This window comes from Schistocerca cancellata, chromosome 10 (genome assembly GCF_023864275.1).
Source record: "Schistocerca cancellata isolate TAMUIC-IGC-003103 chromosome 10, iqSchCanc2.1, whole genome shotgun sequence".
In the NCBI taxonomy this organism is placed as follows: domain Eukaryota; kingdom Metazoa; phylum Arthropoda; class Insecta; order Orthoptera; family Acrididae; genus Schistocerca; species Schistocerca cancellata.
This window is the reverse complement of record NC_064635.1, coordinates 57,805,508-57,831,302: the sequence shown is the minus strand read 5'-3', so window position 1 is coordinate 57,831,302 and position 25,795 is coordinate 57,805,508. Positions and strand designations below refer to the sequence as shown.

The 25,795-nt window shown below is 46.5% G+C and overlaps 1 protein-coding gene across 6 annotated transcripts in view; it reads left to right on the top strand.

The window, feature by feature from the left end:
• Positions 1 to 25,795, top strand: part of LOC126106560 (kinesin light chain) — a 421,865-nt gene that overhangs the window by 265,934 nt on the left and 130,136 nt on the right. For all 6 annotated transcript variants that reach the window (XM_049912904.1, XM_049912899.1, XM_049912901.1 and 3 more), the window contains one exon: positions 19,726 to 19,969. In XM_049912904.1, coding sequence (XP_049768861.1) covers positions 19,726 to 19,969 — 244 coding nt within the window. The remainder of the gene's footprint in view (positions 1 to 19,725; positions 19,970 to 25,795) is intronic.

Sequence of the window (25,795 nt, the reverse complement as noted above, 5' to 3'; positions counted from 1 at the left end):
CTTCTAGCTGGTGGTATAGGATGACGAAATTAGACGGACTGAGTAGATAAATGAGGTGGTTCTCCGCAAAATCGGCGAGGGAGGATATGGAAAAATTAGCAAGGAGTAGTGATGGTGATAAATCATGTGAAGACATCAAATAATTGCAGTAGTACTGTAGAGGATAAGTGGCAAGGGCTGACGGATTGTGATACATCCAGCGTATTTGTTGGGACTTGGGGGTGCAAGTGGAGCTCTGAGGTGGACCGTGTCCAGTGCGGTGACGCTGTGGCAGTGTGTGAGCTGGTGGCTTCGCTGTTGTGTAGGGGTGGACGGAGGTGTAAACAGGGCGGGCAATCTGCGCGCCTCACTTATTCACGAGCCATCCGGCCGGTCCTGCGGGGCGCTGCCCCTCCAGACGGGGTCCATATACACTTGACCTCCGCTCCTGGGCCTCTCACACTGGCATTCAACGCACAAGACGGCGGCGGCGGCGGCGGGCAGCTGCCTCCACTCTGTTCTGCGAGCGCGCACTTCAGCTGCCTCCGTAGAATGACACGGCTGCAGTAGCGACCCAACATACCCTCTTCGCCACTAACAATGCGTCACCAGGGAAGATGGCAATTTTAACAGGGTGCTAAACGTTGTACACCAAACTGCCGCATCTGGCAGCGGCAGTGGCTCCATCCCAGCAGGGCACAGTGCAACTGAGCTTGCCTGATACAGGCGCGTCAGTCCATGGTGCTGTTGACCTGTCGCGCGCAGAAACTAAGTTCTTCTGTAAGCCAGGAAGTTCACCAAATGTCCACCCGACGCATTAACCACGGACTGTTTTCTAAAATACCGCAAAAAGACCACAAGGCATGTGGGACCCGTCTATTTAAAATTTTGGGAACCCATACGTTGCTCAGGTTCACAAGTTATTAAAAATTTACGGTCAAATCACCACTGTTTAGGTTACGTAGCTCTTCTTATATCCTTATTTTTATTTATTTACACGCCTATTCCCGTAGGACCAAATTAAGGAGCAAACCTGCGAGGTCATTGAACGTGTCAGTACAAGAAATTACAACATAAAAGTATTAACAGATAAAAATAAAATGTTTATGAACCCAAAAAGTCAAGCCATAGGTTGTTAAGTAAACGCAATCAACACCATAACATGTACATCTACATCTATACTGCGCGAGCAACCTGACTGTGTGTGACGGAGGCCTGACGGTGAGTGGCGGAGAGTATCTTGAGTACCTCTATTGGTTCTCCCTTCGATTCCAGTCTCGTATTGTTCGTGGAAAGTAGGATTGTCGGTATGCCTCTGTGTGGGCTCTAATCTCTCTGATTTTATCCTCATGGTCTCTTCGCGAGATATACGTAGCAAGGAGCAATATACTGCTTGTCTCCTCGGTGAAGGTATGTTCTCGAAACTTCAACAAAAGCCCGTACCGAGCTACTGTGTGTCTCTCCTGCAGAGTCTTCCACTGGAGTTTATCTATCATCTCCGTAACGCTTTCGCGATTACTAAATGATCCTGTAACGAAGCGCGCTGCTCTCCGTTGGATCTACTCTCTCTCTTCTATCAACCCTATCTGGTACGGATCCCACACTGGTGAGCAGTATTCAAGCAGTGGGCGAACAAGCGTACTGTAACCTACTTCTTTTGCTTTCGGATTGCATTTCCTTACGATTCTTCCAATGAATCTCAGTCTGGCATCTGCTTTACCGACGATCAACTTTATATGATCATTCCATTTTAAATCGCTCTTAATGCGTACTCCCCAGATAATTTTTGGAATTAACTGCTTCCATTTGCTGACCTGCTATATTGTAGCTAAATGATAAGGGATCTATCTTTCTATGTATTCGCAGCACATTACACTTGTCTACATTGAGATTCAATTGCCATTCCCTGCACCATGCGTCAATTCGCTGCAGATCCTCCTGCATTTGAGTACAATTTTCCATTGTTACAACCTCTCGATGTACCACAGCATCATCCGCAAAAAGCCTCAGTGAACTTCCGATGTTATCCACAAGGTCATTTAATGTGTGTGTGTGTGTGTGTGTGTGTGTGTGTGTGTGTGTGTGTGTGTGTTGTGAATAGCAACGGTGCTACGACACTCCCCTGCGGCACACCTGAAATCTCTTACTTCGAAAGACTTCTCTCCAGTGAGAATGACATGCTGCGTTCTGTTATCTAGGAATTCCTCAAGAACGTAAGAATGAGCTTAATTTTTCAAGGAACTCCTCAACAGCATAGGAGTAGTGACCCATGAGGAAACCGTTCAGTTCGATTTGAAAGCGCGTGGATTACTACAAAGATTTTTGAATTCTTGTGGTAGCGTATTGAAAATGGCTACTGCACACCTTTCTGCACAAGAGTTAAGTGCGATCCAAATGCAGATTTGATTTCTGGCGAGTATTAACGGAGTGAAAGCAAGCTAATTCTTGGTAGTAACCTGATATTGTCAACAAGGAAGGACATATTGAGAGAGCTGTGTCAAAATTCCCTGACTAGTGAACAGGGGTCGACAAGAGGTACGCGAACTTACCACTTATTGCCCGTACTGCCCGTTTCTGAGCCAAAAGTATCCTTGTACAATGGGAAGAGTTACCCCAAAATATAATACCGTACGACGTAAGCGAATGAAAATGAGCAAAATGGATTAATTTTCGCGTGGAAAGATCACGTACTTCAGATACCGTACGAACAGCTGCGTTAAGTTTTTGAACAAGATCCTGAACGTCGGCTGTCCATGACACTTTTTATCTCGACACCTAGGAATTTGAACTGTCCAGTTTGACTAATCGTGTGTCGATTCTGTGAAACTGAAACTTTTGGTTTTGTCGATTTGTGTGTTAGAAACGGTAAAAAACTGAGTCTTACTGTTAATTAGCGTTATTTACTACAGTAAATTTAGGAATGAGCCCCGTGCCTCCACTTTCACTCCTTACAGGACACTTCACACATACATATCACGATAAATGTTAATAAAATGACATGGTCGCATGCACAACTGTTACAAATAAGAATAAAAGTAAATATGTTACGTACATTCAAGCTTGCATACCTCCAACGACAAAATATTACACAGGGAAATACAACTGAGTACAATGGCCATACGCAATAGTTCCGTGCGTTTCAGTGGCCTGGTGGAAGTCTCACCAAATTTAAATAAAGATTTAATAGGACGTCTGTTGCAATGCAATATGACTGAATGGAGCCGAATTCGACACGGAAGAAGCCTACGTATCTAAACACAGATACAATTATGAAAGCGATAGGGATTTAGGACAACACAGCCTGATGCCATGACACCCGTAAATGTGGAATACTTCCAGTTGCGGCTATTTAGATTGAGTTTATCAGTCAGTCTGTCTATTTATTGTTGGGTTCAGGTGCTGTTAGGCCTATTCTTTGCGAGTGCAGCAGCAACAACTACTTTGGTTTACCAGTAATATAATTTCGTTTTTAAATGACGTGCAATTTTCTAAGGAATGACTAAAAAAATTGTTTAGCCAGCGTCCTGGATTGCTGCATAAAGCCCGTGGCGTCGAGATGCACAGTTTGAGGTCAATATTATGTCAGCCCTGGTGGTCTAGAGGTGAGGCGCGGGCCTGGAAACCGAAATATGTCGGGATAGAATCCCGGTGGACCAAGGACTTCCCAGGACTTACCTCTCAACGATTGGGAGGTTGGCCAGAAACGACACGTGGTGCGGATTCCACGTTGAACTGAAGGTCCCATTTGCCCAGTAGGATGACAGGGATCAGAGTGGCGACCAGCTGAGACTTCCACCAGGCCACTGAAACGCACGGAACTATTGCGTATGGCCATTGTACTCAGTTGTATTTCCCTGTGTAATATTTTGTCGTTGGAGGTATGCATGTCGGCAGTCGGCAGTCGCTGGCGTGGCTATCAGCACCCTGCCAGGTTGTGAGCTGCTGCGCCACGCTTCATGCACCTGCGCAACTCGCAGAATTCAGTTCCGCCGCACAGTGGCACGAATCTTGAAAACCTGGCGAGTATTTCATAATCTCTTCCAGTATGGTAAAAGAAATTGGTATGAACTCCCAAGTTTTTAACTGTCACAGTACTTGCAGTGGATCCTGATGCAGTTTGGAATTGCTATGTGATGGTCTGGATAGATGTCTGCCTATTACACATTACGACCTTCCTCAACTGTCGGCGGTCTCTGTCAGTCAATAGACGAGGTCGGCCTGTACACTTTTGTGCTGTGCATGTCCCTTCACGTTTCCACTTCACTGTCACATCGTAAACAGGGGACCTAGGGAGGTTTAGCAGTGTGGAAATCTCGCGTAAAGACGTATTATGAACAAGCGACACCCAATCACCTGACCACGTTCCAAGTCCGTGCGTTCCGCGGAGCGCCCATTCTGCTCTCTCACGGTGCAGAGTGACTAGAGAGGTCGCTATTATGGAGTACGTGGCAGCAGAATGCACCTAATCTGAAAAACATAAGTTTTTGGGGGTGTCCGGATACTTTTGATCAGTGTAATTAACAAACCCATTTTTAATTAATGATTAAATAATAAAATAAGTGTTCTTAATTAAGTATATACCTTCTGGAATAGCCTCTTTTTAAAAAAAATCCGTCTGATTTCGTTGAACAAAAGTACACTCCTGGCCATTAAAATTGCTACACCAAGAAGAAATGCAGATGATAAACGGGTATTCATTGGACAAATATATTATACTACAACGGACATGTGATTACATTTTCACGCATTTTGGGTGCATAGATCCTGAGAAATCAGTACCTAGAACAACCACATTTGGCCGTAATAACGGCCTTGATACGCCTGGGCATTGAGTCAGAGCTTGGATGGCGTGTACAGGTACAGCTGCCCATGCAGCTTCAACACGATACCACAGGTCATCAAGAGTAGTGACTGGCGTATTTTGGCCAGACGTTTCCGATTGGTGAGAGATCTGGAGAATGTTCTGGACAGGGCAGCAGTCGAGCATTTTCTGTATCCAGAAAGGCCCGTACAGGACCTGCAACATGCGGTCATGCATTATCCTGCTGAAATGTAGGGTTTCGCAGGGATCGAAGGAAGCGTAGAGCCACGGGTCGTAACACATCTGAAGTGTAACGCACACTGTTCAAAGTGCCGTCAATGCGAACAAGAGGTGACCGAGACGTGTTACCAGTGGCACCCCGTACCATGACGCCGGGTGATACGCCAGTATGGCGATGACGAATACACGCTTCCAATGTGCGTTCACCGCGATGTTGCCAAACACGGATACGACCATCATGATGCTGTGAACAGAACCCGGATTCATCCGAAAAAATGACGTTTTGCCATTCGTGTACCCAGGTTCGTCGTTGAGTACACCATTGCAGGCGCATCTGTCTGTGATGCAGCGTCAAGGGTAATCGAAGCCACGGTCTCCGAGCTGATACTCCATGCTGCTGCAAACGTCGCCGAACTGTTCGTGCAGATGGTTGTTGTCTTGGAAACATCCCCATCTGTTGACTCAAGGATCGGGACGTGGCTGCACGATCCGTTACAGCCATGCGGATAAGATGCCTGTCATCTCGACTGCTAGTGATACGAGGCAGTTGGGATCCAGCACGGCGTTCCGTGTTGCTCTTCTGAACCCACCGATTCCATATTCTGCTCACAGTGATTGGATCTCGACCAACGCGATAGCAGTGTAGCGATACGATAAACCGCAATCGCGATAGGCTACAATCCGACCTTTATCAAAGTCGGAAACGTGGTGGTACGCGTTTCTCCTTAGACGAGGCATCACAATAACGTTTCACCAGGCAACGCCGGTCAACTGCTGTTTGTGTATGAGAAATCTGTTGGAAACTTTCCTCATGTCAGCATATTGTAGGTGTCGCCACCGGCGCCAGCCTTGTGTGAATGCTCTGAAAAGCTAATCATTTGCATGTCACAGCGTCTTCTTCCTGTCGGTTAAATAACGCGTCTGTAGCATGTCATCTTCGTGGTGTAGCAATTTTAATGGCCAGTAGTGTAATAAAAGTGTGATATCTTAATGAGCACGTCACTTTGTAGGGTTCCCTTATATAAAGGCGTTACTCCGACCTATTTTGTGCACTTGTGCTAAAATGGCGAGTAGTGCATCCGAACGACGCAGTGCTTTCCTTGTCCGTCTAGCTCGGAGCGCGGCTTACAAACAAGTGGCGCGTTGGACCTGAAATTCAACGTTCGGCGGGAACAGCTGGCGACTTGTGAGGTGGAGATTAGGTAGTTCCGACATTACTGTAACCGACCTACTAAATGAAACTTATTAACTCCGAACTGTTATTTGTCATTTACGGCCACTTTGCGGGGTTCTGACGCACTGTGCTACGCCACTGCAGCCTCGTCGACCACAGCCAGCGCGCGCGCGCCTTTGGCCTGTGTGGCAGCGTGTGGGGCGCAGCCGCCGGCTGGCAACCGCTTAGCGCTTCGCCGCGCCTCGCCGTGACCTTGCGCGAGGTCGCGAGCCGAGCGACGGGCGCCTGCGAGGCGGCCCGCCGCCACCGCACTGCGGTTCTCCGTGGCTGGCCTGCCGGCCGGCAGGCGCTCCGCTGGCCCATCGATCCACACTGGGCCGGACTCTTCTGCTCGCGCCGCCTTCCCCACTGGCAGCGAGGCGGGATCCGTGTCTGTCGCCAAACACCGGCAGGTTGTCAGAAGTAGACATTGTCAGCATTTCGGTATAGTGATCCCGTAGGACAGGGGCGGGCAAACGTTGCACGCGGCTCATGAGAGCACAGCGCTGTACGTGTGCTCCTCGCGTGCAGGCGTCGACCGGGGTTGTGGCGACAGCCGGCAGGTTGCGGCAGTGTAGTGCCACGCTAAGCTGCGGACGTTGAAGCGAAGCGAGCACTATGTAGTGAACGTTGTATTTCAAGAAACGGAGAAGTGGAGATTTGCTATCTTTTAAAAGGTAATGGGAGAATCATTTTTTCTTTGTGCAAAAACGTGAAAATTCGAAATGTTTAATATGTGGCAGTATTCTCGCTGGTCAATGGAAGTTTAGTATTGAAGGCCATTATAATACATTTCACAAGGACGAGTACAATTTATTGTCGGATTCTGAGCGGATGGGGAATTGACTGAGCTTAAGAAGAGTGATCTGACGATACCAGATGAATCTGTCCTAGTTGTCCGGCCGGAGTGGCCGAGCGGTTCTAGGCACTACAGTCTGGAACCGCGCGACCGCTATGGTCGCAGGTTCGAATCCTGCCTCGGGCATGGATGTGTGTGATGTCCTTAGGTTAGTTAGGTTTAAGTAGTTCTAAGTTCTAGGGCACTGATGACCACAGCAGTTAAGTCCCATAGTGCTCAGAGCCATTTGAATTTGTCGTAGTTGCTGTTGTCACGAGATATCTGCGACTTTCTCTCGTCATGTCTCTCATCTAACTGATTTAACGTTTTATGGAGCACTGTTTTCAAGTTTTCAGGACGACAACAATAATAGCCCAGCGCTATGTGCAAGTTATAAGACTGCGCTTAATATAGCGAGAGCTGGAGAACCATTTGCTGAATTAATAAGTCTCGGTTAAGAGCAAACATCAGTGATGAAAATTTACGTAACTGTTTGTGTTTGTCTGTATGTAGAAATTTTGTTCCAGATTTTAAACGTATTGTAAATTCCACCTGTGATAATAAAATAAAACGTATCGTAGGTAATAGGTACTCTTTCAAACCATGATTTGTTTCAAGCACTCCTACTAACCTCATTCATTCACTCAATAAACCAAGCTAGGAAACAAAACGCATTACAGAGGAAGGAGCGGACAGAAGGTATGGTGGGGATGGGAGAGAAGCGGGTGATGATGATGATGATGTTTGGTTTGTGGGGCGCTCAACTGCGTGGTTATCAGCGCCCGTACAATTACCCAATCTTTGCTCAGTCCAATTTCGCCACTTTCCTGGATGATGATGAAATGATGAGGACAACACAAACACCCAGTCATCTCGAGGCAGGTGAAAATCCCTGACCCCGCCGGGAATCGAACCCGGGACCCCGTGCTCGGGAAGCGAGAATGCTACCGCGAGACCACGAGCGGCGGACGGAGAGAAGCGGGTGGCCAGCTTGCCCGTGTGCACGCGGAACACCTGTTAACTGCACGCGTGCAAGTGCACCGCACATGTGCAGGATTCCTGCCCGCCCCTGCCGTAGGATAAGGGCGAGATCAGGCGAAGCGGCGGGCAATTGTGGCAAGAATTATGCGAAGCAGAAGAAACAGATCGCAGAACACTTGAACTTCCTCATAACGTCAGGGAACGGCTGGGCATGAGGTACTTTGAACCTACCCGAGGACTGATCAATTTCCCCACTGGTCATGGGCCATGTTGTTGTTTTCAGTCTAGAGACTGGTTTGCTGTAGCTCTCCATGCTACTCTATCCCGTGCAAGCTTCTTAATCTCCCAGTACCTACTGCAACCTACATCCTTCTGAATCTGCTTAGTGTATTCATCTCTTGGTCTCCCTCTAAGATTTTTACCCTCCATGCTGCCCTCCAATACGAAACTGGTGATCCCTTGATGCCTCAGAACATGTCCTACCAACCGATCCCTTCTTCTGGTCAAGTTGTGCCACAAACTGCTCCCCAATTCCATTCAATACCTCCTCATTAGTTATGTGATCTACCTATGTAATCTTCAGCATCCTTCTGTAGCACCACATTTCGAAAGCTTCTATTCTCTTCTTGTCCAAACTATTTATCGTCCGTGTTTCACTTCCATACATGGCTACATTCCATACAAATACTTTCAGAAACAACTTCCTGACACTTAAATCAATACTCGATGTTAACAAATTTCTCTTCTTCAGAAACGCTTTCCTTGCCATTGCCAGTCTACATTTTATACGCTCTCTACTTCGACCATCGTCAGTTATTTTGCTCCCCAAATAGCAAAACTCCTTTACTACTTTAAACGTCTAATTTCCTAATCTAATTCCCTCTGCATCACCTTTCTTAATTCGACTCGAAACCGCGTGTTATTTAATCAGGACGCAAACAGAGTAGTTAGGGTCCGTCGTTAGACGCAGTAAAACGACATTGAAGACGATTTCATTTATTACTCAGTATACAGGTCGTTACATTGTCATCTGCGACGGCCGGGGTCTTCGTAATCCGGAGAGGAACCAGCTGTCTGAATCAAACAGCGAACTCCCGGGGGGAGGACGTTGCATCAGCTAGGATCGGAAGTCGATGATACCCTGGTGTGGCGGCTTGCCGCCCGTTGGCGAGGTATTCACGCCCTGCTTGTCTGCGACTATGGGTAACACCCTGTTTCAGGGAACACACATGTCCCAGATAACTGCTCGCGTTGTTCCATCAGGTAGACAGCAGTATCGGTTGTCATGTTGGCCCGCTGGTACGGTAGGCTGTCAAGACTGTTGTTCACGTTGAAGTTCGATAGTTTTCGCCCTGGGCCAGCACTGTGTTGGTACTCCCCTGGACTACCCATCAGATACTGGCTGCTGGTCTTTATTATCCACGGCTACAGATCGCTGATCCTCTCGTAGGGCAGCAACAGTAGAACAGACTCAAACAAGTTACCGCACCACATACCAGAGAATCGAGTGTGAAAGACATGATTGCCGTCGACGACGGAATGCCCCCGTAGTGACGGAATGCCCCCGTAGTGACGGAATGCCCCCGTAGTGACGGAATGCCCCCGTAGTGACGGAATGCCCCCGTAGTGACGGAATGCCCCCGTAGTGACGGAATGCCCCCGTAGTGACGGAATGCCCCCGTAGTGACGGAATGCCCCCGTAGTGACGGAATGCCCCCGTAGTGACGGAATGCCCCCGTAGTGACGGAATGCCCCCGTAGTGACGGAATGCCCCCGTAGTGACGGAATGCCCCCGTAGTGACGGAATGCCCCCGTAGTGACGGAATGCCCCCGTAGTGACGGAATGCCCCCGTAGTGACGGAATGCCCCCGTAGTGACGGAATGCCCCCGTAGTGACGGAATGCCCCCGTAGTGACGGAATCAGTTCTGCTCATCTGGAGTCATCAGTCTTCAGTTCAGTTACATTGGCTGAACAGATTTGTTAGTGTATCTCTACTGCTTAGTGAAACATCTCCTAGGCGATGTTGTGCCCTACCTAGTGTTTCTTACGTAACGTTGCGAGAGTAATGAAGGCTTTTCTGCCTGCACTCTACTGGCGATTTTCTGCTGAGCTCGCTCGCAGTGTCACTCAAGAGCGTAGATGTTGCTGTTTTCGTGACCGGGTAACGGCGTTGAAGTGTTCACGCTTCCAGACAGGCTGCTGCTGCTGCTGCTGCTACTTCCGCGTGATTAACACTTGGTGTTTGAACTTAGAAAGTTTACCTGCAACCTACTAATTTGTCGCTTAACAGTATTACGAGAAACAGAGGAACAAAATAATTGTTTGGAATGCCGGGCCTAAACTACTCCGAACTGTTGGTGAAACGCTTGTGTGATGGTATTGCACATAAACGGCATACAAATTCGGCTCGAAAGAGTCTGTGTATAAAAGTCACTATTTTTTCAATAAGTTGTCAACATTAATGTGGAAAGCTGTGCAATTTGTGTATTTCCATAACAACTTGTTTATAACTTTTAATCTAGCTCATTTTACTTTTTGTCTTTCGAGCCTATCCGGATTTTAAAATATTCGGATGACATTCAAATTATTCAAATGGCTCCGAGCACTATGGGACTTAACATTATGAAACGTCCCCTTAGAAAAATTTAAAAATAACAGTGCATGAAAAACTCTTACGTTATTTGATTTTCAAACAGATGAGCAAAACTGAACGTACTCAGACATTTCTCTCTTTACTTAATCTGATCGTCACCAAACTGACACACAATATTTTTAGCGCAACGCAATCTGACTTTCAATAATCCCTACAAAAGAATGGCCCTGACTAACAATAACCTATACCTTACACAAATTACTAACCTCACAAAAATCTTCGTTACTCGAACTACTGCAATACAGCGAGCGCCAATAATGTCAGCTGAATAAAAGATTCTAGAAAGCAGTAGTTGACACATGTGAAAATTACCGAACAATCAGTTTAATAAGCCACAGCTGCAAAATACTAACACGAATTCTTTACAGACGAATGGGGAAACTAGTAGAAGCCGACCTCGGGGAAGATCAGTTTGGATTCCGTAGAAACACTGGAACACGTGAGGCAATACTGACCTTACGACTTACCTTAGAAGAAAGATTAAGGAAAGGCAAACCTACGTTTCTAGCATTTGTAGACTTAGAGAAAGCTTTCGACAATGTTGACTGGAATACTCTCTTTCAAAGTCTAAAGGTGGCAGGGGTAAAATACAGGGAGCGAAACGCTATTTACAATTTGTACAGAAACCAGATGGCAGTTATAAGAGTTGTGGGGCATGAAAGAGAAGCAGTGGTTGGGAAGGGAGTGAGACAGGGTTGTAGCCTATCCCCGATGTTATTCAATCTGTATATTGAGCAAGCAGTAAAGGAAACAAAAGAAAAATTCGGAGTAGGAATTAAAATCCATGGAGAAGAAATAAAAACTTTGAGGTTCGCCGATGACATTGTAATTCTGTCAGAGACAGCAAAGGACTTGGAAGAGCAGTTGAACGGAATGGATGGTGTCTTGAAGGGAGGAAATGAGATGAACATCAACAAAGGCAAAACGAGGATAATGGAATGTAGTCGAATTAAGCCGGGTGATGTTGAGGGTATTAGATTAAGAAATGAGACACTTAAAGTAGTAAAGGAGTTTTGCTATTTGGCGAGCAAAATATCTGATGATGGTAGAAGTAGAGAGGTTATAAAATGTAGACTGGCAATGGCAAGGAAAGCGTTTCTGAAGAGAAATTTGTTAACATCGAGTATAGATTTAAGTGTCAGGAAGTCATTTCTGAAAGTATTTGTATGGAGTGTAGCCATGTATGGAAGTGAAACATGGACGGTAAATAGTTTAGACAAGAAGAGAATAGAAGCTTTCGAAATGTGGTGCTACAGAAGAATGCTGAAGATTAGATGGGTAGATCACCTAACTAATGAGGAAGTATTGAATAGGATTGGGGAGAAGAGAAGTTTGTGGCACAACTTGACCAGAAGAAGGGATCGGTTGGTAGAACATGTTCTGAGGCATCAAGGGATCACCAATTTAGTATTGGAGGGCAGCGTGGAGGGTAAAAATCGTAGGGGGAGGCCAAGAGATGAATACACTAAGCAGATTCAGGAGGATGTAGGTTGCAGTAGGTACTGGGAGATGATGAAGCTTGCACAGGATAGAGTAGCATGGAGAGCTGCATCAAACCAGTCTCAGGACTGAAGACCACAACAACTACTACTGAAGGCATTCGCTACTGATAGGCATAGTTAGCAAATAAAAGATTTTGATAGAGAACAAACAATGCATTTACTTTGATAGCGTTCAAAAGTCTATATATATAATCAGTTCATGATCTACAAATTTACTCTTTCTGATGGACACACGTCCAGATCGTCCGCTCTCAAACTTCTGCCATATCTGCCCCCACATCCACCACCGCTGACGGCTCACCTCCAACTGCGCAACGCTACGCGCTGTTCGCATCCAACTGCCCAGCACTACAATAGCAAATATTACAACAATGCGAACCGGCCACAGACTACACTCAGCACAGCCAGTGATTTTCATACAGAGCGCTACGTGACGTTACCAACATAAAAATCTAAACAGCCTACTTACAACAACTGAGGTCATCAGTCCCCTAGACTTCGAACTACTTCAACCTAACTAACCTAAGGACATCACACAAATCCATGCCCGAGGCAGGATTCGAACCTGTGACTGTAGCAGCAGCGCGGTTCATGACTGAAGCGCCTAGAACTGCTCGGCCACAACGGCCGGCTCGGATGACATTGGTCCCACGTAGTCCCAACAAGACAGTTTCCACACTGTATTAGGCTTTCGGGCTGTAGTATCTTCACCTTTTATTGCGTAGTTGGACCAGTTTCTTTTTCTGTTATTCAGTGTGACGGGAAGATGTATATAGTGTGTGGAAACTGTGCTTTCATAAGCACTTGTCAACGAATGTATAATCATACTTAGTTTTGTGCTGTACAGGGCAGGCTGAACTACTGAAACGGAACGTTGAGTTAACTTAACGCGTTTGTACCGCGGAGGGACGCGTAGAGTTTCACTTGGAGCACTAGTTAAACAAATTCTTTAACGAACGTTGTAGCGTGGTCACAGCATTCAGAAATGTGAACTTGTTCTACAGTATGATATGGACCCAGACTTACATGCCGCACTATCAACGCCTTATCAGAAGCTGAAAGTCTTAATCGCATTGCAGTGTACAGTATTTCGGTTGGTGTCTCTTCAGATGCCAAGCATACGTACTCAAGAGATTACTTATCTGTGGTCATTCCGAGAGCCGCACCTGTCACCAGGCATGCCGCAGATACTTCAAATTGGCTCCACTACTGAGTAATGCCAGGATCAAGTCTAATTCCTCGTATGGCGGCTATGCTTAGGAGGTAGGGACATTTATTGCGTCAATTGAACAAAACTGAAGACAGCAGACGCAGAGCCGAGAGGGTAAATTCAGCAGTTAAACATATATATAAAAAATGACTTCTCACTGGCCGGCCGGAGTTGCCGAGCGGTTCTAGGCGCTACAGTCTGGAACCGCGCGACCGCTACGTCGCAGGTTCGAATTCTGCCTCGGGCAGGGATGTGTGTGACGTCCTTAGGTTAGTTAGGTTTAAGTAGTTCTAGGTTATAGGGGACTGATGACATCAGAAGTCCCATAGCGCTCAGAGCCATTTTTGAACTTCTCACTGTCCACAAAAAGTTACATGATGTAGAGACACTTAAAGGAGAGTGTTTGCAAGGAAACGAATAATTGCAGAGCTATCGCTACTCCAATGTAACCTGTTGTAACTGACAAACGGAAATGTGAAATGATCACGCAGATTTCATGGAGTTTATTAGCTTAAATGCGTACGAAAAATTCCAGTAGTGAATAAAGTGAAATGGCGTCGTACGAAACATCGTATTTCCACAAAGTTCGACCAGCCGGCATTACTTGCAGATGTTGTCAGTCAGTTTGGGTTACGTTCCATTGTACGTATCCGCTGCATATTAACAGGAACTAAGAAAAATGGTCTTGTCGATGGGGCCGAGAGGGGTTTGAAACATTTGACGTTTTGCCGTCAACGAAAGGAATCTCTGAAGGTGCTCGCGTGTGAGGAAACCGGTAATCGGACAGTGCGCGAGCTGTCACATTTATTCCATACATTTATATTTTAACTCTTAATCATGATATTTTAAATGTATCCTACAGATATGACAGTCTTGTTGTTGTTGTTGTTGTTGTTGTTGTTGTTGTTGTTTTCAGTCCTGAGACTGGTTTGATGCAGCTCTCCATGCTACTCTATCCTGTGCAAGCTTCATCATCTCCCAGTACCTACTGCAACCTACATCCTTCTGAATCTCTTCAGTGTATTCATCTCTTGGTCTCCCTCTACGATTTTTATCTTCCACGCTGTCCTCCAGTACTAAATTGGTGATGCCTTGATACCTTGATGCCTCAGAACGTGTCCTACCAACCGATCCCTCCTCCTTGTCAAGTTGTCCCACGAACTCCTCTTCTTCCCAATCATATTCAATACCTCATTAGTTATGTGATCTACCCATCTAATTTTCAGCATTCTTCTGTAGCACCACATTTCGAAAGCTTCTATTCTCTTCTTGTCCAAACTATTTACCGTCCACGTTTCACTTCCTTACACGGCTATACTCAATACAAATACTTTCAGAAACGACTTCCTGACACTTAAATCTATACTCGATGTTAACAAATTTCTCTTCAGAAACGCTTTCCTTGCCATTGCCAGTCTACATTTTATATCCTCTCTAGTTCGACCATCATCAGTTATTTTGCTCCCCAAATAGGAAAACTCCTTTACTACTTTAAGTGTCTCATTTCCTAAGCTAATTCCCTCAGTATCACCCGACTTCATTCGACTACATTCCATTACCCTCGTTTTGCTTTTGTTGATATTCATCTTACATCCTCCTTTCAAGACACTATCCATTTCATTCAACTGCTGTTCAAAGTCCTTTGCTGTCTCTGACAGAATTACAATGTTATCGGCGAACCTCAAAGTTTTTATTTCTTCTCCATGGATTTTAATACCTACTGACGTAAGAGCCTGAAAATCACTGATGGATATCTCTGGTGTGTCAGCATGTCCAAAATACTGGGCATTGCTATTAGCGAGGGAGTTGACTTTTTCTTGAAATAGGCGAAATTTTCGCCTGCGCATAATTTTGTTAACTGGGTGCGCGAAGCTTTGTACAGTGACAAGAGAGCGTGAGTCGACGGCGCCAGTACAGCTCCCATTGCTAACTAGCGCACTCCAGACGAATAAGTAAGACGATAGTTTTGTGCAGGCGTTTGGGAACGTTTGACCGGCCGACGTTTTGGCGCGTTTAGCACGACGACGACGACGAGGCTGGTCGGCGAGGCTGCGTTCTGCGAGGCGGTCGCGGCCCTGAGCTCGTCCGTTACGTAAGCGAGCCGTTTCAGACCCTGGCGACTGGCGACGCACCCACTGACCCACATGAACGCGGCGAGCTTGAAGCGGGCGTCGCCCTGTGGCCCTGTTGAGGCTGCCAGAACACTGGTACAGGAGGTGGCCAAAATAATGTCAACATCTGTGCTTGTAGTGGTTTGTTAATAATGGTTTCGACTCCCATTTGCCCATAATGCAGATGCGAGTCTTCCAGGAATACTGGCGTTTAATGATTGTATAGTCTCCAGTAGAATGTTGTGCCACTCTACGATCGGAACCTCTTCTAACTCCAGAAATAGTGACGAGGGAAGCGGAAATCTGCTACAGAGTCTTCGCTCCAATAGCGGTTACAAGGGTTCTATAATGTTGCTGGCCAGGGAAGAAACTGCAGTTCATTTGCATCTCCTATTCCACTGTCCTGGCTGTGTGAATTGGGTACATTACCTTCCTGAAATATGGCATCGTTGTTGGGAACATCATTTGAATCGTGGGGTGCACCTGATCACCTTAACTGTTCACAAAATCGTTGGCTGTAACACGGCCGTTGAGAGTAATGATGTGACCAGCAGAATACCATGATACGGCTGCTCAAATCGTCAGACTTCCACCTCCATGCTTAACCGTTGGACTCGAGCAATCGGGATTGTTGGCTTCTTTTGGCGTTCTCAAGACCCTACCCGATAAAACGAAAACGTTGACTCGTCGGACCATATGACGTATTTACACTGATCAGCCGTCCAGGATTTATACTCCTGACACCGTGTTTTATGCTTCTTTGCGAATATAGCACTACGCTAATTTGAGACTGCTTTCCGTTGGCACAAGGCGTCGCATAGAATGCGTGATGGGCAGGATTTGTTGCGACTGACTCGAGCTGCACATTGAAAAAACGAAATTGCAAATATCTGCCAAAATAAAGGATCTCTCTGGAGGAATGGTTCAACATCCTGCTACTTTCATTGCCACACCAAAGATTATCGTATAAATATTTCTAAGTTCAGTGACGTTCATTTGCAGGAAACGAATTACTGATTTTTGCCAACGACTATACTGTAGTGGTAGCACTGGTTCCCGTCAGATCACCGAAGTCAAGCGATGTCTGGCTCGGCTGGGAGTCGGGTGGGTGACCGTCCGGTCTGCTGAGCGCTGTTAGCAAGCGGGGTGCACTCAGCCCTTGATGTAAATTTAGGAGCTACTTGACTGACAAGTAGCAGCCGGGAAAGGCAGTGCTGACCACACGCCCCTCCATAACCGCATCCAGTGGCGCCTATAGGTTGACACGGCGGTCGGTCAGCGCCGGTAGGGTCTTCCGAGATATGTTAAGACGAAGTTTACTTCTATAAGTTATTTGTTTTAAAGGAAATATTTATATTTTGGACTGTTGAAGTTTCTTCATGTTATGCATACAATGACAGATAATTTACATAAAACTAGAGTAAGAAATAAAAGTACAGTGGTGGTTTTTTCCCCCCCCCCTCGAAATTCAGAGTATGTACATAGCTTGTTTCTTGTATTTCAGCATCTAGCACTGCAAGATGCTTGAATCGATCTCTCGAGTAGTCCGTGCTTCGACGTGTTGCTGCAGACCAGAGGACGACTCTCACCTACATCTACATGGTTACTCTGCAATTGACACTTAAGTACCTGGCAGCGGATTCATTGGACCATTTTCGTACTACTTCTCTGCCATTCCACTCTCGAATGGCGTGTAGGAAAAGGAACAAAAGAATCTTTCCGTTCGAGCTCTGATGTTTTATTTTATTATTATGATCATTTCTTCCTACGTAGGTGGGTGCCAACAAAATATTTACGCATTCGAAAGAGAAAGTTGATTTAAACTTCGTAAATAGATCTCGCCGCAAAGAAACCGCCTTCATTTCAGTGACTGCCACTGCAACTCGCGTACCATCAGCGACACTCTCACCCCCCATTGCGCGATAACACGAAACGAGCTGCCCTTCTTTGCACTTTTTCGATGTCCTCCGTCAATCCTACCTGGTAAGGATCCCACACCGCGCAGCAGTATTCCAGCAGAGGACGGACAAGTGTAATGTAGGCTGTCTCTTTAGTGGGTTTCTCGCATCTTCTAAGTGTTCTGACAACAAGGCGCAGTCTTTGTTTCGCCTCCCCCACAATATTATCTGTGTGGTTTTTCCAGTCTAAGTTGATCGTAATTATGATTCCTAGGTATTTAGTCGAATTGACTGCCCTTAGATTTGTGCGATTTGTCGTATACCTAAAATTTATCGGATTTCTTTTAGTACCCATGTGGATGACCTCGCACTTTTGTTTAGTGCTAATTGCCACTTTTCGGACCATACAGCAATTCTCTCTAGATCATTTTGTAATTGTAATTGATCGTCTGATGATTTCACGAGACGGTAAATTACAGGGTCATCTGCAAACAGTCTAAGGGGGCTGCTGAGATTGTGACCTAGATCATTTATGTAAACCAGAAACAGCTGATGGCCCATGACACTACGTTGCGGAACGCCTGATTTCACTTTTGTTCTACTCCATGATTTACTGTCTGTCACTAAGAATAGTAACTTCTCTGAGAGGAAATCACGAATCCAGTCACACAACCGAGACGATACTCCATATGCACGCAATTTAATAGTCGCTTGTGAGGAACGGTATCAAAAGCCTTCTGTAAATCTAAGAATATGGAATCGATCTCAGATCCCTTGTCGACAGCACGCATTACTTCATCGGAATAAAGAGCTAGCTAAATCCGTGTTAGTCATGTATCAATAAGTCATTTTCTTCAAGGTGATTCATAATGTTAGCGTACAGTATAACCTACTGCAAATTGAGGTCAGTGATATGGGTCTGTAATTCAATGGGTTACTCCTATTTCCTTTCTTGAATATTGGTGTCACCTGTGCTACTTTCCAGTCTTTAGGAACAGACCTTTCGTCAAGTGAGCGGTTGTATACGATTGTTAAGAAAAGCGGTATTGTCAGCATAATCTAAAAGGAACCTGATTGGTATACCATCTGGACCGGAAGACTTACCTTTCTTAAGTGATTCGAGTTGTTTCGCAACACCTGAGATATCTACAGGGTTATTACAAATGATTGAAGCGATTTCACAGCTCTACAATAACTTTATTATTTGAGATATTTTCACAATGCTTTGCACACACATAGAATAACTCAAAAAGTTTTTTTAGGCATTCACAACTGTTCGATATGTGCCCCTTTAGTGATTCGGCAGACATCAAGCCGATAATCAAGTTCCTCCCACACTCGGCGCAGCATGTCCCCATCAATGAGTTCGAAAGCATCGTTGATGCGAGCTCGCAGTTCTGGCACGTTTCTTGGTAGAGGAGGTTTAAACACTGCATCTTTCACATAACCCCACAGAAAGAAATCGCATGGGGTTAAGTCGGGAGAGCGTGGAGGCCATGACATGAATTGCTGATCATGATCTCCACCACGACCGATCCATCGGTTTTCCAATCTCCTGTTTAAGAAATCATGATGGAAGTGCGATGGAGCACCATCCTGTTAAAAGATGAAGTCGGCGCTGTCGGTCTCCAGTTGTGGCATGAGCCAATTTTCCGCGGGCTACGCGTGAAACTTGCCCGCACGCCTTCAACCGTTTCTTCGCTCACTGCAGGCCGACCCGTTGATTTCCCCTTACAGAGGCATCCAGAAGCTTTAAACTGCGCATACCATCTCCGAATGGAGTTAGCAGTTGGTGGATCTTTGTTGAACTTCGTCCTGAAGTGTCGTTGCACTGTTATGACTGAGTGCATTTCAAGTACGACATACGCTTTCTCGGCTCCTGTCGCCATTTTGTCTCACTGCGCTCTCGAGCGCTCTGGCGGCAGAAACCTGAAGTGCGGCTTCAGCCGAACAAAACTTTATGAGTTTTTCTACGTATCTGTAGTGTGTCGTGACCATATGTCAATGAATGGAGCTACAGTGAATTTATGAAATCGCTTCAATCATTTGTAATAGCCCTGTACTTTTGTGTCACTCGTGCTAACAGCTGGTCTGGTTTCGAATTCTGGAATATTTACTTCGCCTTCTTTCGCGAAGGAATTACAGAAAACTATTTAGCAACTCCGCTTTAGTGGCGCTCTGAGGTGCGACTCAATGTCAACACCACGGAGCGCTCTGCCACGACTTCTAGTGCCCCTTGCCCGCTCTTGTTCAGGTTGTGGCTGTGCGCTGACGGTGGTGCGCTGTTTGGTGTTGCAGGAAGAAGATTGAGTCGATCGGCAAGATGACGCAGATGACGCAGGAGGAGATCGTGACGAACACGAAGACGGTGGTGCAGGGCCTGGAGGCGCTCAAGAACGAGATCAACTCGATCCTGAACGGGCTGTCGCCGGCGCTGGAGCCGCAGGGGCCGGCCGGCTCGCCCGACCACGCCGGCGCCGAGAAGGCGGGGCTCGTCCGCAAGTTCCTCGACACCATCGAGCTGGGCCTGGGCGAGGCGCAGGTGCGTGCCGGCTACTCCCAGAAGTGAGGTCTCCTGTTCTTTAATACATACACTACTAGCCATTAAAACTGCTACACCAAGAAGAAATCCAGATCATAAACGGGTATTCATTTGACTAATGTACACTCCTGGAAATTGAAATAAGAACACCGTGAATTCATTGTCCCAGGAAGGGGAAACTTTATTGACACATTCCTGGGGTCAGATACATCACATGATCACACTGACAGAACCACAGGCACATAGACACAGGCAACAGAGCATGCACAATGTCGGCACTAGTACAGTGTATATCCACCTTTCGCAGCAATGCAGGCTGCTATTCTCCCATGGAGACGATCGTAGAGATGCTGGATGTAGTCCTGTGGAACGGCTTGCCATGCCATTTCCACCTGGCGCCTCAGTTGGACCAGCGTTCGTGCTGGACGTGCAGACCGCGTGAGACGACGCTTCATCCAGTCCCAAACATGCTCAATGGGGGACAGATCCGGAGATCTTGCTGGCCAGGGTAGTTGACTTACAACTTCTAGAGCACGTTGGGTGGCACGGGATACATGCGGACGTGCATTGTCCTGTTGCAACAGCAAGTTCCCTTGCCGGTCTAGGAATAGTAGAACGATGGGTTCGATGACGGTTTGGATGTACCGTGCACTATTCAGTGTCCCCTCGACGATCACCAGTGGTGTACGGCCAGTGTAGGAGATCGCTCCCCACACCATGATGCCGGGTGTTGGCCCTGTGTGCCTCGGTCGTATGCAGTCCTGATTGTGGCGCTCACCTGCACGGCGCCAAACACGCATACGACCATCATTGGCACCAAGGCAGAAGCGACTCTCATCGCTGAAGACGACACGTCTCCATTCGTCCCTCCATTCACGCCTGTCGCGACACCACTGGAGGCGGGCTGCACGATGTTGGGGCGTGAGCGGAAGACGGCCTAACGGTGTGCGGGACCGTAGCCCAGCTTCATGGAGACGGTTGCGAATGGTCCTCGCCGATACCCCTGGAGCAACAGTCCCTAATTTGCTGGGAAGTGGCGGTGCGGTCCCCTACGGCACTGCGTAGGATCCTACGGTTTTGGCGTGCATCCGTGCGTCGCTGCGGTCCGGTCCCAGGTCGATGGGCACGTGCACCTTCCACCGACCACTGGCGACAACATCGATCTACTGTGGAGACCTCACGCCCCACGTGTTGAGCAATTCGGCGGTACGTCCACCCGGCCTCCCGCATGCCCACTATACGCCCTCGCTCAAAGTCCGTCAACTGCACATACGGTTCACGTCCACGCTGTCGCGGCATGCTACCAGTGTTAAAGACTGCGATGGAGCTCCGTATGCCACGGCAAACTGGCTGACACTGACGGCGGCGGTGCACAACTGCTGCGCAGCTGGCGCCATTCGACGGCCAACACCGCGGTTCCTGGTGTGTCCGCTGTGCCGTGCGTGTGATCATTGCTTGTACAGCCCTCTCGCAGTGTCCGGAGCAAGTATGGTGGGTCTGACACACCGGTGTCAATGTGTTCTTTTTTCCATTTCCAGGAGTGTGTTATACTAGAACTGACATGTGATTACATTTTCACTCAATTTGGGTGCATACATACTGAAAAATCAGTACCCGGAACTCTGGCCGTAATAACGGCCTTGATACGACTGGGCATTGAGTCAATGCGTGGATGGCGTGTACAGGTACAGCTGCCCATGCAGCTTCAACACGATACCACAGTTCATCAATAGTAGTGACTAGCGTGTTGTGGCGAGCCAGTTGCACGGCCACCATTGACCAGACGTTTTCAATTGGTGAGAGATCTGGAGAATGTGCTGGCCAGGGCAGCAGTCGAACATTTTCTGTATCCAGAAAGGCCCGTACAGGACCTGCAACGTGCGGTCGTGCATTATCCTGCAGAAATGTAGGGTTTCGCAGGGATCGAATGAAGGGTAGAGCCGCGGATCGTAACACATCTGAAATGTAACGTCCACTGTTCAAAGTGCCGTCTGTGCGAACAAGAGGTTACCGAGACGTGTTACCAATGGCACCCCGCACCATAACGCCGGGTAATATGCCAGTATGGCGATGACGAATACACGCTTCCAATGTGCGTTCACCGAGATGCCGCAAAACACGGATGCGACCACCATGATGCTGTAAACAGAAACTGGATTCATCCGAAAAGATGACGTTTTGCCATTCGTGCACCCAGGTTCGTCGTTGAGTACACCATCGCAGCCGCCCCTGTCTGTGATGCAGCGTCAAGGGTAACAGCAGCTACGGTCTACGAGCTGATAGTCCATGCTGCTGCAAACGTCGCCGAACTGTTCGTGCAGATGGTTGTCTTGCAAACGTCCCCATCTGTTGACTCAGGGATCGAGACGTAGCTGCGCGATCCGTTACTGACTTGCGGATAAGATGCCTGTCATCTCGACTGCTAGTGATACGAGGCCGTTGGGATCCAGCACCGCGTTCCGTATTACCCTCCTGAACCCACCGATTCCATATTCTGCTAACAGTCATTGGATCTCGACCAACGCGAGCAGCAACGTCGCGATACGATAAACCGCAATCGCGATAGGCTACAATCTGTCATTTATCAAAGTCGGAAACGTGATGGTACGCATTTTTCCTCCTTACACGAGGCATCCAAACAACGTTTCACCAGGCAACGCCGGTCAACTGCTGTTTGTGTATGAGAAATCGGTGGAATATTTCCTCATGTCAGCACGTTGCAGGTGTCGCCACCGGCGCCAACCTTGTGTGAATGCGCTGAAAAGCTAATCTTTTGCATATCGCAGCATCTTCTTCCTGTCTGTTAAATTACGCGTCTGTAGCACGTCATCTTCGTGGTGTAGCTATTTTAATGGCTAGTAGTGTAAAGACATACAACTGTTTATTTCTACAATGGTTTACATTAGTTTACGGCTTGAAGATTTAGCTATTTTTCGACTAATCACCATTACTGTCGATGCATTTTTGTAGAAGCCGTGGCAGTTTTTGTATGCCCATGTCATACCAGCTCGCCGCCATGCTGTTAAAGTTATGAACCTCTTCTTTCACCTCGTCGTCGGAGATAAATTACTGGGACCACAATTAACGCCGACAGGTACTGCGAGACTCTGAAAAACTCAAACGGGCAATTCAGAACCGGAGAAGAGGAATGTTGGGCAAGGGTTCACACATTCTCCATGACAACGCTCGCCCACATCGCTCGGCAAACCGTTGCTCTCCTGCAACAGTTTCAATGGAACATGATCACCCACCCACCCTATAGTCCTGCCTTGCGCCCAGTTTCCTAGGTTAAAAGAACGTTTGGCCGGAAAGCGATTCAGCCCCGACGACGAGGTGAAAGAAGAGGTTTAAACCTTTATGAATAGCATGACGGCGAGCTGGTATGACATGGGCAAACAAAAACTGCCACGGCGTCTACAAAAATGCATCTACAGAAATGGTGATTATGTCGAAAAATAGCTAAATGTTCAAGCTGTAAACTGATGTAAACCATTATAGAAATAAACAGGTCTATTTTCTTACAAAAAAAAAAGACCTTACTTGGGCTTACCCTCGTATATATTTTTAAATGTGCTGCAGTAAGGTGCTGTATATTTTTAAATGTTCTACACGACGGTCTGTTTCGTCTTATTGCCACTTTCTGGTAAGATTATGTATACGTAAGTCGTGGGTGTTCGATGTTTGCAGTGATATTGGTACTTACGTTTAGTTGGAAGTGACGACCATATTGCATTTACAATAAATTTTTTTGTCCTGTCTTTGTAACTATATTACTTTTTGTCTTTGCGAAACGTGAAAATACAATATTATGTGACATTTTGACAGATCTTTCTTTATTACGATACTGTAAGTGCACGCTTGCAAAGTACATACAGCTTACCAGAGATGTTAAACTTAATTATTCTTTTTTTCCCTTAACATTTTATCTATGGTCTGTGTAAGTTTTGTTTAGAATATAACTATTTCTTTTCGTTTTCTATTATGTCAACGTTTTCAATATAGTACGAGGGCAGTTCAATAAGTAATGCAACACATTTTTTTCTGAAACAGGGGTTGTTTTATTCAGCATTGAAATACACCAGGTTATTCCCCAATCCTTTAGCTACACAACACTATTTTTCTACGTAATCTCCATTCAATGCTACGGCCTTACGCCACCTTGAAATGAGGGCCTGTATTCCTGCACGGTACCATTCCACTGGTCGATGTCGGAGCCAACGTCGTACTGCATCAAGAACTTCATCATCCGCGTAGTGCATCCCACGGATTGCGTCCTTCATTGGGCCAAACATATGGAAAGCCGACGGTGCGAGATCGGGGCTGTAGGGTGCATGAGGAAGAACAGTCCACTGAAGTTTAGTGAGCTCCTCTCGGGAGTAGCACAATACACTTCAGAGTTGATCGTTTGACCATGGGGAAGGACATCGAACAGAATAACCCCTTCAGCGCCCCAGAAGACTGTAACCGTGACTTTACCGGCTGAGTGTATGGCTTTCAACTTTTTCTTGGTAGGGGAGTGGGTGTGGCGCCACTCCATTGATTGCCGTTTTGTTTCAGGTTCGAAGTGATGAACCCATGTTTCATCGCCTGTAACAATCTTTGACAAGAAATTGTCACCCTCAGCCACATGACGAGCAAGCAATTCCGCACAGATGGTTCTCCTTTGCTCTTTATGGTGTTCGGTTAGACAACGGGGGACCCAGCGGGAACAAACCTTTGAATATCCCAACTGGTGAACAATTGTGACAGCACTACCAACAGAGATGTCAAGTTGAGCACTGAGTTGTTTGATGGTGATCCGTCGATCATCTCGAACGAGTGTGTTCGCACGCTCCGCCATTGCCGGAGTCACAGCTGTGCACGGCCGGCCCGCACGCGGGAGATCAGACAGTCTCGCTTGACCTTGCGGCGATGATAACACACGCTTTGCCCAACGACTCACCGTGCTTTTGTCCACTGCCAGATCACCGTAGACATTCTGCAAGCGCCTATGAATATCTGAGATGCCCTGGTTTTCCGCCAAAAGAAACTCGATCACTGCCCATTGTTTGCAACGCACATCCGTTACAGTCGCCATTTTAACAGCTCCGTACAGCGCTGCCACCTGTCGGAAGTCAATGAAACTATACGAGACGAAGCGGGAATGTTTGAAAATATTCCACAAGAAATTTCCGGTTTTTTCAACCAAAATTGGCCGAGAAAAAAAATGTGTTGCATTACTTATTGAACTGGCCTCGTATTTATGTTTAAAATCCGGTGTGTTGGTTAGAATTTCGTGTGGATATTTCCTTCTATGAATATAAAATTTTAGGTCTCCGACAATGGTCACAGTAAGTCCTTTCGGTATTTTGTGTCAAATTTCTAACGTACTTTCCAGTTTCTCGGTTTCGTGGTGTGGAGTTTTCGTATGTGAATGGAATCTTGACGGATTACTGCGTTAGAAATATTTCGCAAAAACATTCTCGAAGAACTGGAAATTTATATTCATACAAGGAAATGTCCACACGAAATTCTTAATGAACATACAAATTTTAAACATAAATACTACATTGAAAATTTTGACGTGATAAAACAAGAAAAGAAAGTCATATTTTAAACAAACCTTACACAGACTACAGATATAATTTTAAGGAAGATGAGGACAATGAAATGTAACGTCTCTGGCAAGCTGTTCATACTTTGTAAACAGATAGCATCGTAGTAAAGAACTGTCAAAATATCAGAAAAAACGTTATTTTTGTACTACAAAAATATTATACTTACGAAGACATGACAGAAAAAGTTTACTGTAGATGCAATGTAGTCGTCACTTCCACATAAGTACCA